We start from the raw sequence: 15,062 nt of genomic DNA, 5'->3' as shown, positions 1-15,062 counted from the left end.
AAAGGCTCGTTTTCAATTTTAATATTGCTTTTAATATTGCCCATCTCATACCCATTCGAATGGTGTATAGTATGGTATGGACCAATTATTGGATGACACTGAAACAAAACATTGAAAAAATCGACTAAAATTGAACAAAATGTAATACTTTCATACATTTACGATCGCACATTTTGAAGAGTACCTTCTAGTACCCACCGTAAAATGTCATAAATTGGTAATATTTTGAATGAGTAAACATTCCTTGTCAATATTAAATCGCGGAAAATTATCGGAAATGTTCCTTTTGGCCGTACAAGACGAATTTCGGAACGGTGTTTTCGACAGAAATTCGAAAGAAATATCGCCTCGTGCGCGAAATAGCGCCCTCTGTTGATACGCATGGTCAGCAAAATCGCGCAATACTTCCCAGTTAGTTTGTACGTCCGCATCGCGTCGTGTTTGCATACAGAGAGGAGACTTTTGCGACGAAAGCGAAGTATTTCGTGCATTTACAATAAAGTACGTATATTTACTATCGATTGCATGGATTGTAGGGTAGGTTATTTAAGAAAATTTCGCAAAAACAATGACAGAGAAACGTGGTTTTCGATTTTTTTTTTCTTGGACAATCGACACGGGTTGCAATTTATTTTTCGGGCAAAGGAAAACACAGGGGAAAAGTAAAGACCATCTCAGCCAACCAGACGTGTTTTCCCGACCCAGGGAAACCCGATATTCAAGGACTCTGCAACCAACTCCAGACCGGAGCTGTCATTGTGATTTAAACCAGACTTCTTCAGGATTAATTGAAACTAGAGATCTTAATAATTCTTAGAATATTTTTGTTGACATCGACGGCCGTCCATTCCTTTTTGTCCTGATGGAATGTGTACCGGAAAGAGGTCAAGACAGAGCAAAACTTTCACAGATCGTGTCGAATATGTCGATAATTCTCCGTCTGGTGTCATCTACAGAATTTGTCACGCTTTGCAAAGACACAAGCAGGATGCTCCTAGAGAAGTTTCCAAGCTTCAGATTTACGTGCTCAGTGCACCAGCTTCTCGCACATAGTGCGAGTTGGTCGCAGCGAACAAAAGCCATGGCCTGGGAACATTTTCCGAAGAGGCGCTTGAAAATAACAAAAAAAAACATTCGGAAGTACAGGGAACAGCTATCCAGGAAAACAACACAAGAGGACAATCTAAGTGACGTATTTCATCGTCTATGGTTAAAAGCAGATCCAGTACTCCTCAAGTTTCCTGTCCAAAGAGTGAACACCGAAGATGACCTGTTTAATTTCTCCTTCAATAAGTCACAAATAGTACCAGCAGGTATTCCATTCAATTCACGAAGATTGAATCAATCTAATACTCAACAACTGATTACTACATTCAGCATTTTATTATGAAAGGTTTTTAAAGGACGGTAGAAATATCTTGGTGAAAATTGATTACTATTTAAGTAGTATTTTGGGTCACAAACCAACACATAATGTAAAATAATACCACAAAATCACTACATTAGAACCGTAAATTTGCAACCTGGTATAATCTTTATTTCATCCAGTAAAACAAAAATTAACGAGAAAAAAAATGTGTCAATACCGCGCCGGTAATAAGCCGTATGAACGTGGGAAAAATATGAATGCAGAAATTGTCGCAAGAGGGGGCTATGCATAAGTAGCGCCCTCTTTTTGAATTTTGCTCCGGATTTTTGACAAAATTGGCGAGTTACGTTTATATAATTTCCAACCTAGTTTTCTAAACCCAGAGATGGCTTTTGAACATGCTTCGTGTGTTTTATATGAATTTTGACCGTTTATTATCCTTAAATGTACCGATGTCTGGGTCACATATGGTTTTAAACCACTGTGCACTTGTAATGCTCAACACAGTCTGAGCTCCGAGTAATATAATAGCATATTTAAACGAATTTGTCATAATTGGAATTGTTCGGGCCTGACTCATATGCTGCTGTGGGGGGATCGCCACACCTCCTCCACAGCGAGTCTGTTACCTTCCCAGCACTGAATAATGCTGGTACCCATTTAACACCTGGGTTGAGAGGAGTAATTGAGGTAAAGCGCCTTACACAAGGGCACAACACGCATGGCCATGGCGGAGCTCGAACCCACAAATTAATATGAATGTAGTTTAAAGACATTTTAAATCATGCCCAAATGATTGTAGTAATAATTGCCGATTGGTTACAATGTGTCTTTGAAGAGTCTGGATTTAATGACGGGTATGAGTCTGCCTAGTGGTCGGTGTTGCTGTATAGTCAGAGGGGGAAGGATAGATCAGTGCACAAGTTATTAAGGACAGGTTTTTACTAGTGTTTGAAGGCTAGCCTTTCATTCCGTTGCGTAAGTGCATGTCTAATCTTTAAAAAAAATACAAATTTCAGCGTTTTCGGGACGATGGGCCCCGGCCCTGTAAGAATTGCCACTCATTCTAGCAAAGCCCAAGCTCCACAGGTCTGTGTAAAATACAAACAGATTTAAGCGCGTAAAATAAATGGGGAAAGTTTCCACTTTATCAGCTGATGTGAGCATTCATAGCTAAAGACTACAGAGCATTTATTGAAAATGTACTCAGAAAAGCAGTGCTGAGCATAAACGTGCAAACAAACCAACGTTAATAAAAGACTGGCACACAACACGCTATTTGAACCTATAGCTAAAAACCACATGGGGTACACTTTGTTCAAAAACAACTGCCCACTACATAACAACTCATGCACATATTTCCTTGAGTTTTCTAAACAAAGTAAATATGTTGTACACTTCAATGAGTAAGAATGTACACCAGCTAAGCTTCATTATTCTAAAATCATGAAGGCCTTAAGAAAAACCTTGGCTCTGATTAACGCTTATTATAATTAAGCGTAGATCAATTCCATTTTTGTTTAACAGTGCCTCAGCAGGACTGAAGTACGCCTCCATCCTGTCTACGACGCCATTGTCTTCTCTGTACCGGTCGGCCCTGCTGTATTAATCAGAGGCGGAGATCCGCCCACCAATTAAGGAGAATGACAGGCTCATTCGTTAGTGAAGCTGCAATCATCGGACTTCACAGACTTCTCCTTTTTCATTATGGAAATGATTATGACTAAAAAGCCCCTCCCCGAAAAAAATCCAGAAAACATAAAAAAAATAATGGTTGTACAGTACGCAAAAGCACATGTTCAAGTTCAGAGTCTATACAGTACAAACTGATATGAATTAACTTTCTTACCCTGAGGCATCTTAATGTTGGAGCAAAATTATATCACAAAGATTAGACATCCAGGCGATTCCAAGCGTAACCATCACAGCAAATACGAGGCCTAGCTTACAATTTTTTATAGGAGTCAAGTGTGCGAACTGTCCCCGAAGACAGGTGCTCAATGCCAATACAATGTAGAGCGTAAGCCACCTCCTGCCGACGGGAGTATAAAACAAGTGCATTACACTTTATGACACACAGTCTCCTGTGGTATGAAAAACATACAAATCGCGTATCCGCTCCGTTCACAAGTACCTCCTCACCGGCAAAGGAAGTACAGTTGGGGGTGTGCGGCCACTACGTGTACATAGAACAAATCCCCTGGTGTACGCACGTCACACACAAGGAACGGTGCGCGTCAACCAGCGAAATGTACCGCCCATGGGACGTCGTTGCTAGGTAAAAGGGCGCCTTCTTTTGGTAGCGCACGAAGCTCATAGGCAAGATATGATACATGTACTAGATTCCGGGCGCATGCTGAGTACGCTGTACAGCGTACATCTACCAGTATAATCCCAAAAGATGAGGATGTTGCCTCTCATCAAAGGCGTCCTTTGTACACCTTAACTGGTATGTCATGGCTGCCACTACTGCCAAAACATTACACTATAGTGAGCTGATTGGTGCAGATAACATTTCAGTCAACTACATCTTGCCCAATAATTATTCAGGGGCGTGGCAAGTTCATTTTGGTTGGGGGTGGGAATAAAGATATCCTGAAAAGGGCACTTGCACATCCGCGCTGAAATGTAGACATGTGTTCATCCTCCGTAAAAGTCCAAACTGACGTTTATGCACACTAACGGCAATATATATGTATGGTGCTTTTCAGTGCAAAACATGCGCGAAATTCATAAAAAGGCCCCAGTGACGGCCGATGGCACAAAGAAAGGGCACGATATTTTTTTAAGGGTACTTGTTATGAAAAAAAACCCACTTATTAATGTGATGTGGCTCTCGGAGAAACTGCGGTTGGTGGATGAGTGGGGCGCCACCGTGCGGTGGTGGTATTCCCGAAATCTTCCGTCACCGCATGGTTGCGTCCTACAAAATCTTCCAACTCAGGTACATTTTTATCGTGTTTTCTGCCATTGATGTTTCTTTTAACAATGCATGTCTGATTTAATAAGCATTGGAGTTTATGATATAAAGAAGTAAAGTTATTGACATTGTGTAAAAGTAATTAATTTCAAGAAACGAAGATATGTTGATTTTGCAAACATGGCGACTTCGTTTATCGATGTTTACTTGTGGGCGTTGTGCCAAGCTGGATAACGTGGGGCATAAATCTCCTCTTGATCTTTACCCCTGGATGTAATATTCTGGATAAACATAAGGAGTGACTTTAAGCTTAAGTGCATGTACAAGTGTAGTTGTTTTTGCCACAAATTAAGCCTTATCCTGGTGAAAACTTACTGTGAAATTTGCACCCATGCAGATGTTGAATAGCGCCCTCTTGTGTTTGAATAATCTGCTCATATGTTGACATGCACAAGTAGGAGGTCACTAATTGAACAGGTAATTATGTACTGTGTTTTGGACCATTAATCAGAAAGTTTAGGTGGAATCTGTTAAATATTCATGCAACTAATTTTATTGGAACTTGACTGTAATTTAGTTTCTGCAAAGTCTCTGTGAATTAGCTGCATTTGTGTATCTGGGAATTTAATGACATGTTTCTCGTATACAACCAAGTGGACTGTTAACAATTTTAATTCAGGTTAACAATCTATAATATTTTCAGTGGAAACATCAGGGTATAATTCTAGTGTGCTCTCACGGTTTGTAGTGTGGAACTGGGGGACGCAACCTCTCTACATGTTCACATTAATTTTATTGAATAATTATTTAATAAGTGTTTTTTTTATCTTTTCTTCCTTTATGGTGTTTCCCGAAATCTTCCGTCACCGCATGATTGCGTCCTACAAAATCTGCCAACTAAGAACCCAAATTGGAGGGAAATTAAAGGGACAGTTCAGAATTATACCGCCTCCTGACTCTCTTCCTTCCTCATTCCAGATCCATCAGCACCCCTGCTTCCTGTAGTAGTCCTAGCCCCATCACCATCATTTACTACCCGTCAACTGTTCTCGCCGTAGCTCACTTCCCCCCCCCCCTCCACCTCCCTCCACCCCCCCCCCCCCACATTAACAAAAGAAGAACACTTTTTACGAATATTGGTGGGGGTGGTGAGCGCTGCTGAAAAAAAGGGAATTTGACTGGAAAGGAGCAGTCTTTACATATCCAGCTTTATATAAACCTCCTGCTAGCTACACCTATGCTAGCCGGTGGTCAACTCATGATAAACTCACTGCAAGAATAAAACTAGAGACGATACGCACTTGGAATCATCAAATTAAGCCATCTATACAGCTGCAACTGTATTTTTTTGAACATTGTTTTTTTGTCCGACCGACTACTGTAAAGGCAACAAAAATATAAGAAACCATTGAAATGAAGAACACCGTTATGAAAAGCGCATAAGACGGTCAGGCACACACACACACGCACCCAGGCTTACATAGGCATAGGAGCGGGGTACTTCCTTTGTTCTCGTGTACTAACATTTTGCAACGTCGAACACTTTTGTCAAAATGCTCTCAAAATGGGCTGAAATTCGGACTTAATATCCCTTTAAGGGATGTTAAGTCCGAATTTAAGCCCAGGAAATTAACTATGGTTAAAATAAGAGCATTTTGACATAAGTGTGCGACGTTGCAAAATTTTAGTACACGAGAACAAAGGAAGTACCCCACTTCTATGCCTATGTAAGTGGGTGTATTAGTGAGTTTGTCTTACATTCCCTATGTGGACTTGTGAACAAAAGATGTCCACATAATGCAGGTTGTGTTAACGTTATGTGGACTAAGCCGTGTCCAGATAACGTTTTGCCCTTTCTGGAAAACAGGTTTAGAGGCATTTTTGGGTTAGGTTTATCCGTAGCAGAATGAAGAGAAACACTATAGGGAATCATAGAAAAAAAAATTGGGTTAAAAGAGTTTTCACAGTTTAAGTAAAGTTATTTTGTGTACCGAGTTTTCTTAACTACACGAAAACAAAAGAATGTCCACACAAGGTATGTAACGTAAGCCTGGGTGTATGTGCGTGTGTGTGCTAAATAAGTGATAAGAGCATGCACTCTCACTAGCCTGGCCGTCTGGGATCAGCACAGATTTTAGTCCTGGAGATACACGAGTCCATGACACACCTTAACGAAATCACTGAAAGTAATACATTGTATAGAGACAACAGAACACTGCACGCTTACACAGGTGCTCTCTTACACTCTCAATATCTTAAGTGCTTTATAAATGAGAAAAGATATGCCGAACTTTCTTGATCATGTCTCTTTCTGCCTATTCATTTAATTTAAATAGGCTTGAAGGTATTGGCCACTTTTTGCCCCCAAAAAATGATTTTGCTGTTTAAAAAAAAAAAATCAGTAATGCAATAAATGTGAGGCATGTTATTAATAAAAAAGAAGTCGAAATTATAGATGTTATAACTGTGATAATGCATCTTCAAATTCTCAATCACATAAAGCATGCTTTTGTTGACAGGTTGAAGGTTTGGTCCCAGGAAATGATGGTCAATTCCTCTTGCATGGAAACGAAGCATACTAGGCACAGTAATTTCACCGGCTGCTTAATCATATTATTTACTTCCGATCAAGTATGATTTGTCACGATATTTGAAAATTTCATTTTTGAATGTTTTCGAAATGATGTCATTACCTATAACCACTTAACAATTTAAGGCAAAAAAAAGGGAACAGGCGCAGATCCAGAGGGGGGGGGGGGGGGGTAAATTCCCCCCCCCCAGCTCTGTCATTTTTTTATTTTTTTTTCATAAAAATTCCAAAAAAATAAGTCGACCCCCCCCCCCCCCCCCCCCCGCTGTGTCACCCCAAACAATTATACTGGTATAATGTTTGCCTGTTCAAAATACGGTACTAGTGTTAATAATTGTCGGATCTGAACAGCGCCCGCTATTGAAATACGGTACCAGCCTCCCCCCCCCCCCTTGGGCGGTTTCTACTTCGCCCAGCTGCAGCTGTAGATCATATCAGTGAGCTGAGCTGTTACGTTGCGTACGCGTGAGTGAAATAAATAGCGCCCTCAATATTTCATAATTGACAAGCAAGCATTGCGGCTTCTAGCGGTGTTGTTCCAAGGTGGGGAGTTTTGCATAACGATATTACAATTCAACTGCAGCAAGTAAAAGGTCTCCTGTTTGTAAAATCTGTGGATCCACTGTCCAGTGGCGCAGCCAGGAATTTTGCAGTGGGGGGGGGGGGGGGGGGGGCTGGGGGGGCTGGAAAATTTCATGTGGGGCGTCATGTAGATCACTGATAATTTTGTTAGAAACTCAAAATCTCAGTGGGAGGGGTTGCAAGGGGGGGCGGGCTGTCTCCCCCACGCCCCCCCCCCCCCCCCGTGGATACGCCACTGGTGGCACTGATGGCCCAAACACAACGAGCAATTTCGTGCGGCACCTTAAAACCCACGATGAGCGGTGAGTAGTCGCGCTGTGACTTTTTTTTCGGGGGGGGGGGTCTTAACCGCGAATAGATTTTCGGTCATTCTGGGCTGCGTACAAACTCTTGCTTCATATGGCTAATGAATCTAAATAACTTCTAGCCTCTAGTACTTGAAGGAATTGTTCAGTGGGGGGGTGTCCGCTGGGGGGGGGGGGGCTACAACATTGTAATGGGGGGGCGTCATGTAGATCAATGATATTTGTTTTAGAAACTCAAAATCTCAGTGGGGGGGGGGGGCGACGGGGGGAGGGGCGACAAGGTTTCATGGGGGGCTGCCCCCCCCCCCCCCCCATGACTACGCCACTGCCTAGACCGAATGTAAATTTTCCCTAATTCCAGATCGGGCATGTCTGCATGTAAAGCTCCATGGTAACAATACAAATGTATAATTTTAAAAAGAGGAACCTTTCATAAAAAAAGCAGGCCTTTGTTATTTGCTTGTAAAATACCGGATAGCCTAACCCATTGCTAGGCGTTTAGTATACACGAAAATTGAACAATAAAGTGTTAATATACTACATGTAATCGAATGAGTGAAGTCTTTTTTTCATGTCATCTCAACATTTATTTCTACAATGTAAAGTAAATTTATTGAAGTATACAAAGGGCTAATATCCGACAGATATGTGATAAACTACAAGAATAGTAATTGCAACACATTGAAAAAGGGGAATTAAGGAGGCATGTTCAAAATAACTCGTAAGTTGACGCCAGGTTCTTTTAGCTTATTACAGCTGGACAAAATAATGTGCAACTTGACGTGTTCTTGGACAAAGAAACTTGTGACTTGACTTGTTTTTAGACCAAATGACTTGTGACTTGACTTGTGACTGGACCTAATGACTTGTGACTTGACTTGTGACTTGACCTAATGACTTGTGACTTGACTTGTGACTGGACATAATGACTTGTGACTTGACTTGTGACTGGACCTAATGACTTGTGACTTGACTTGTGACTGGACCTAATAACTTGTGACGTGACTTGGACTTGCAAACAATGACTTGTGACTTGACTTGGACTTGCAAAAAATGACTTGCTGCCACCCCTGAAGTTCAGGTGCACTTTCATCTGGAGATTGTCAAAACGTAGTGCTTTTTGGGTACACGAAAATCCCCTAAAATGCCTGACATTTCCAGAGAAAATGTTAAAAACGCCCGTTATATGTGGCGCGTCAACTATTTTTTTCCCCTAGCCTTTAACTATCTTTAGCAATGAAAAAAAAAAACACATTAAATTTCAACCCAGTTTTCAAGATATAGTTGTGTGCACGTTTATATTCCACTTGCCATCATTTGTTTCCTATGATTATTTTTTTTCGTGAGAAATGCGTTTTTAGAGCTCAAAAGAGTATTGTAATAATATTGTAAAGAGTAATCATAGTCTAGCTGGTCTTCCAAAAATTCCTTTTTACCATTATTTTACTACATGCAAAAATGATATTACGGTATGTAAATACATGCCGTTGTATTTTCACTGATTGTGCCACTAACAATCTAAATAAATTTGAACCAAAAAATAGAAAAAGGTAAATATTAATTTTAACCATGAGCTTGTTTTTTTTCCAACTTATTTTTCCCGGCATCACTGTAGCATGAGAAACTCCGCCTTTAATGCTAATAGGATATTTGACAGTTCAAACTGTGGAAAAGTTTGTGTCATTAATTGTTGTCTACTATTAGATAGGTTCCGGGTCCTTCCATCGTATCCCTCACTCAGAATGTAGGAGGCGGAAACACGTCTGAACGGTGCGCTCTGGAAAAGCACATGAAGTGCAAATGCCTTTTTTTGGGGGGGGGGGGGGGTTGCATGTTTAAAGGTGCAGCGGAACATTTTCCCCATCGTTTGAGCAAGAAAATAACTCTAACTCTTATGAATGGTGCATGACAACTAACTTGTTGAAGTTTCAACTCAGGGGATACTATACATTTTGGGAGAGAGAGAAAAAAGAGAAATACACATTTTTATTGCCCACTTTCAATTATTTTTTTTTCATTCCGAATGATACCATTTCAGGCAGAGAATTTGTTACCAGTCCTTCATTTTGAGTGAGGATTTCTTGTTTTTTTTGTGCGTTTCGTGTATCTGCAAAATGTTCCTATGTGCCTCTGTGTTTTGACTGAAGCATTCTGAAAATGTTACGCCACATATCTATGACACATGCATCCCCGCATGTCAAATGTCTGTCAAATGTCCAGCAAGCACTAGAGCTAGGTTTTCCCAAGCTATACGGCGGAATTACTCATGACTTTTGCAGCCGAGGACCTCTAAGCGCATGCTGCAGTGTGCGCTCCACTCAGTAGGCAGGATACGCAGGAACCTGGTCTGTAAGGCCTTCGGGAAAGTGGTGGTCACAGGATTGCTTCTGTCCGAGTTTCCAGGGAACTGTTGAATACACAATATGGATGGGATTTACAAATTAGCCCTGAAAGTTGGGAGGTTTTCAATTGTTTAACCGACGTTTTGTCTGCAGCATCTTCTGTAGGAATTTGTTTATATTAAATAGCTGAGATAGCCTAAGGACGTTTTTTGTTTAACTTTCCTTGCTGTTTTTCTGTTGGTGTTGGGTCGGCCCCTGACATCAGGTAACCCGACAAACATGTTTTGTTTTGTTTTATACAGCAGCGATTAAGAATATGACACACCTAATCTCGTCCCCAAGGCTTACTTCAATGTTCAACCTCGTTTCAAATGAGAGAGCAGGTGGAGGTAGTGGTAGCGTACTGCTTTAAATCATGATACCGGGGTTTGGGCTCGCCCCCGATGACCAACTGTTAATTTGACCTCAATGTTTGATAAATGGCCGTGTATTTTATGCTTTTTTGTGCAAATCTGGGTGTGGGTACAGTTTGGCTTATTGAAGCAGAATGACAACATTACCTCGATCTAAAACATAAAAGATTGTGAAAATACATATATTTAAAATTGTAGCAACATAAATATTGATATATCATCGTCAGTAACCTTGGGCTCACATCTGATTAGGTTTGTACTCCATAAATATTGTCGTTCCACCGCCGTAATTCACTCATAAATATGACCATTGCGTTCTTTATTAACAACAGTGCAATTTGTTACTGACCTTTGTCGGTGCACTTTCTCCTTCCGCGGTGACGTCGGTCCATTGCTGGCCGTCGTTGCTATAGGCAACCTGGAACTCAGTCACCCATTGATTATAATTGTCAGGACGCCCCTGAGTGATGACACCAGTGATGATGACACGGCCACCGAAGTCGACTTGGATCCACGGATTGGGGTCACTAGATCCGGCATAAAGCCAGGCAGCACCTAGTAAGCAGATATAAGCATACAGTGACTCTTGCTATTAGCAAGTGTGCTACAAGCACTATACCGGGCAGCGGCCGTACTTGCAGAGTGAGATAATATTTCTAGGGGAAGAAACCCCCCTCACCCCCGGAAAAATATATGTATTAGTGCTTCTTCAACTTTTCACTTTTTTGGTCACCTTTGACGCACATCCTACCATTTCGTTTAAGTTGTCTTAATTACGGTTCGTTCCATGTGATGTTTCGTGAATGAAAATAAAATCAACAATTTACCTTCTAAGTTAAGACGACCCCTGTAGGGCGCCCAGGCTGCACTGTTGCTCCAGAACGTCGAAGCTGTGATGTTTGCATCTGGGATGCGTCCATCTTCCATACCAAGGGGTCCAGCCTCAGAGCACTCCAAATCTGTTGGATATTTTGCTGTAAATAAGTTCATTCAGGGTCGGACGGGGGTATTTAATACTCGCATCAGCCTTTTCCTACTTGAACCGTTTTATGGACTTTACAGCCGGGCAGATTCCGCACTCTGCTAATCGAGGAAATGCGTTATGAAACTTGGCTTGTTTTATAGAACTTGTTTTGTACATCGACGCTAATAACTCAAGTGGGCAGATATGATCAGCGCGCGTCCTTCGGTGAATGAGTATAATGAGTACGTTTTTTTATACGATATATGGATATTGTTTTGGTAGCCCACCTCGAAAATTGTGACATTTGGTGCCAATTTTCAGAAACTTGGTGTCTAAAAGCTCAAGTTCGATCGACACAAAAAAATGGACAAAATGAAAAGCTGTCTTCGCCCGACAAAAATATACAGAAACGTCGCACCTACCTTTCTTACAGGGGACATGGACAAACACTTTGACCGCATCAAGTTGGTCTCGAAAAACGTCCAGTTGGCTATACAACGGACGGAGAGCTGCTTCGAGAACCGAGTCGGAATCACCATGAGCATGTTCGTGTGCGGCTGCTGCAAACAGGCAGCACTGGGCCACCACGGCAAAGATAGCTACCAGAGGGTACTTCATCTTGATCATCAGAGACACAAAATGATCTTGAATCAGTTCTAAAATCGCACTTATATAGATTTACAACTGACCTAGAATCCTTGACACCAAGATGCGCACAAGATGCTCTGACCCTGCGCAGCACACAAATGTCGCAGGACCGTGACAACGTACGTGGGTCAATCAGTTTCCTCCGGTTTCCAGGGTCCACGTTTTTGTTTCGTCCAAAATATTGTTCCCCTATGTAGCAAACAAGTGTTCACGCTTCTTGCTATTTCCGATGAGTGTTGCACACCATTGTATTGATAAGTCTGGCTGTGAACGTTTCAATCAGTTTAGGCGGGCATAGCCTACCACTCGCTCAGCGTAAATGTAAGGGGTACACAACGTTTAAAGTGTCCATGAAATATATTTTTAAGGCAGTTCTTGAAAATGCGCCTTTATGACCTATCTAACGTTAATTTCAATTTTCATTTTGCCGTTTTCAAGGGTATTTTGGTCCCTTTTTATTTATTTTTTTAATGCAAATTCCCATATTCTTGAGAAAAAAAGTGTGATTCTTCTATCAGGCAGAAACCTCAGTGTTGCAATTGGTTTGTGCATAAAAAGTTGCCAGAATTTTGGATATTTCGCTGACGTAAACTTTATTTTCTTTAGAGATTCGTTGATGTGTCAGTTCATGGCAGTAAGCCAGTGAGCAAAACTTCCTCACAAATGTTTTCAATGAGCAAATTTTGGGTTCACAGTTTCAATAGAAAAACATAGAACAGTGTCTTGCTGAAGTGACTCACGGCAACTGCGCCCCCGGTTGTCTGGAAAAGGATGGATTTTTTTTTAAGTTGAAAGAAGTGCACTTTTCGGGATGTCAGTTACTCTGCATACACTTACGAGGATTAGAAAATAGCACAAAATAAGTTCCTAGGAAATATTTACATCACGAGCCCTTTAATAAACCGCAGCCTGTTTGTTTGTTTTTGTGATTTCAGACAAAGACGGCTCTAGATTTCATATGCAATATACCAACGCAATTGGCTGATTAAACGTAGCGTCCATCATTTGTAATTATGTATGAGGCAAAAAAGATTTCAAAATCTAAACAGTTGACGTTAATGATTTTGTGCCTATTGGCGTGCAGTAGAACAATTGGCCTCCTGTTCTTCTCAAAGTCACGATTTTACAAAGATGAAATATCATCGCTTGTTTTTACTTCCAGATTCAATGGGTCGCACAGGGTTTATACAAGCGACATAAACTTCTGGATTTACTGGGTCGAACAAATATTGTAAGTTGTATCTGGGTTCAGGTTTGTCGGAGCTGCTCCAAAAGGATGTTGTTTTGATCTTCCAACTAGAACAATGGACCATTAGGAAGCAGGGTTTCCAATTTATTATCCAGGGCAAGTGTCAAGGCTTGAACAACATTTTTTGGTAAAAGTTGGTTGACACGTTCATAATCCTTTTGGAATATGCTAGAACCCCACACTTTCCACTGTATGTCATGTCAAACTTCCACAAGATATTTCAACAAGTTTAGGACATGAACGTCTCCAGGATTTTTTTCGAGAGGGGGAAAAGCACATTATTTCCAAAATCCGTATACTTTCTCTAGCTGATTGTATCATTTTTTTTCGACGGGTTGGGCGGGGGAACATTTGCCCCCCCCCCCCCCTCTACCCTCATTAAAACCCCTGTGGCCGGCCATGTTGTTTAAAGTGCATCAAATTAACAGCAATGACTTTGCACCTCTTTTGTTGTCTTTTTTTGCTCTCCCTTTTTGTGTGCTTTTTCTGGAAGGGGAGCACCCATCGTTGCCCCCCTCCCCTCCCCCTCGCAACACCCATGTACGTGTCTATGATGAAAAAACGAACAAGCGATAAAATACACGTCTTAAACCAGAAGACTTTTGTCACTGTTGAAGCAAATCCCTTTATCACCTATACGTTTCACTCCCATAGGGCGTGCGGGATTTATGAGCTGAGAGTAGGTGAAACGGGAACCTGGCAGCAATATTTTTTTCCACACCACATATTCGCAATGGGCGTATATTGAAGCACTTTGAGAAGTACAGCCCAATGTAGTTTTTACTGTTTATTTTTACGGGTGTTATTTAAATACAAAATAATGTACTTTACATCAATGTTCTGTATTAAACAAGCCCTGGAAATAGTATAGAGAAATTCGTTTCGAGGGAAAGCTACGAAGTAGTCATTTCTCCCCCCCCCCCCCTTCCCGTAAACAAGTTGCTATTAGCAACTTGCTAAGATTGCTAGACAATCAAGGTTTTCAGAGCTAGGGAATGCAACATAAAAAATCATGTGGCAATCTTTTACACACTTTAGATTCCCTTCTCCTAGAATTTTTGTGTCAAAAAAACAGACCTTTACTCACTGATTGTGTCTGTACACATGCAACACTGTTGATTCCTTATCCAGAACAAACCAATTACGACATTGCACCAATTCAGATTGTCAGGGCCGCGTTTTGGCGCTGTGACTGCAAACATTTTTTGCTGGTTCGGGTCCGTTTGGGCGTTTCGGTTACACCGAAAAAATGACGTCATTGCTCCGATCAATGTTGAACCGAGACTTGCGATCGGTTCATTTTACGTTTCAACTAAGATGGCGGAAAGGGGCGGTCCAAAAAGTGCGTACCCACGAAGGGGGCGTTTTTTTTTATAATTTCCAAAACAACTTCTACAACCCAAAGCTATAACGCGCGAGCTTATATAGGGCGCGTAGTCTTCAAAATACGCGCGCAGTATGCTCTGAATAGCTGGTCAGCCAGCCTCGACTCCATGGGCGCGTGCGCGTTCCTTACACTAACCCCTGGCCTTGATGATTACGTAAATGACGCTGATTGGCTATTCACAGCGTACTGCGCGCGCATTCGAAGATTGCACGCCGGGCGCGCCAATAATAATGTGCTCGCGTGCTTTGCACGTTAACGTCTCGCGTCACGTACGAACAAAAAATTGTTATTCA

At 41.4% G+C, this 15,062-nt stretch overlaps 1 protein-coding gene across 2 annotated transcripts; it reads right to left on the bottom strand.

The window, feature by feature from the left end:
- Window positions 1-9,596: 9,596 nt before the first annotated feature.
- LOC119724457 (lactadherin-like) lies at window positions 9,597-12,184 on the bottom strand. 2 transcript variants are annotated; one of them, XM_038195517.1, is made up of 4 exons: window positions 11,908-12,184; window positions 11,349-11,495; window positions 10,871-11,076; window positions 9,597-10,173 (listed from the first exon to the last, which is right to left on the bottom strand). In XM_038195517.1, the coding sequence occupies exons 1-4, from the start codon at window positions 12,110-12,112 to the stop codon at window positions 10,027-10,029; spliced, it is 705 nt and encodes a 234-aa protein (XP_038051445.1). In that variant the 5' UTR covers window positions 12,113-12,184; the 3' UTR covers window positions 9,597-10,026. The 2 variants fall into 2 exon arrangements, with proteins under 2 accessions (XP_038051445.1, XP_038051446.1); XM_038195518.1 differs by having other exon boundaries at window positions 11,349-11,480; window positions 11,908-12,182.
- Between the last annotated feature and the right edge of the window lie 2,878 nt (window positions 12,185-15,062).

The sequence above is a fragment of the Patiria miniata genome, unplaced genomic scaffold (assembly GCF_015706575.1).
Source record: "Patiria miniata isolate m_02_andy unplaced genomic scaffold, ASM1570657v1 HiC_scaffold_18, whole genome shotgun sequence".
Classification (NCBI taxonomy): domain Eukaryota; kingdom Metazoa; phylum Echinodermata; class Asteroidea; order Valvatida; family Asterinidae; genus Patiria; species Patiria miniata.
This window is presented reverse-complemented; position numbering and strand designations above follow the sequence as displayed.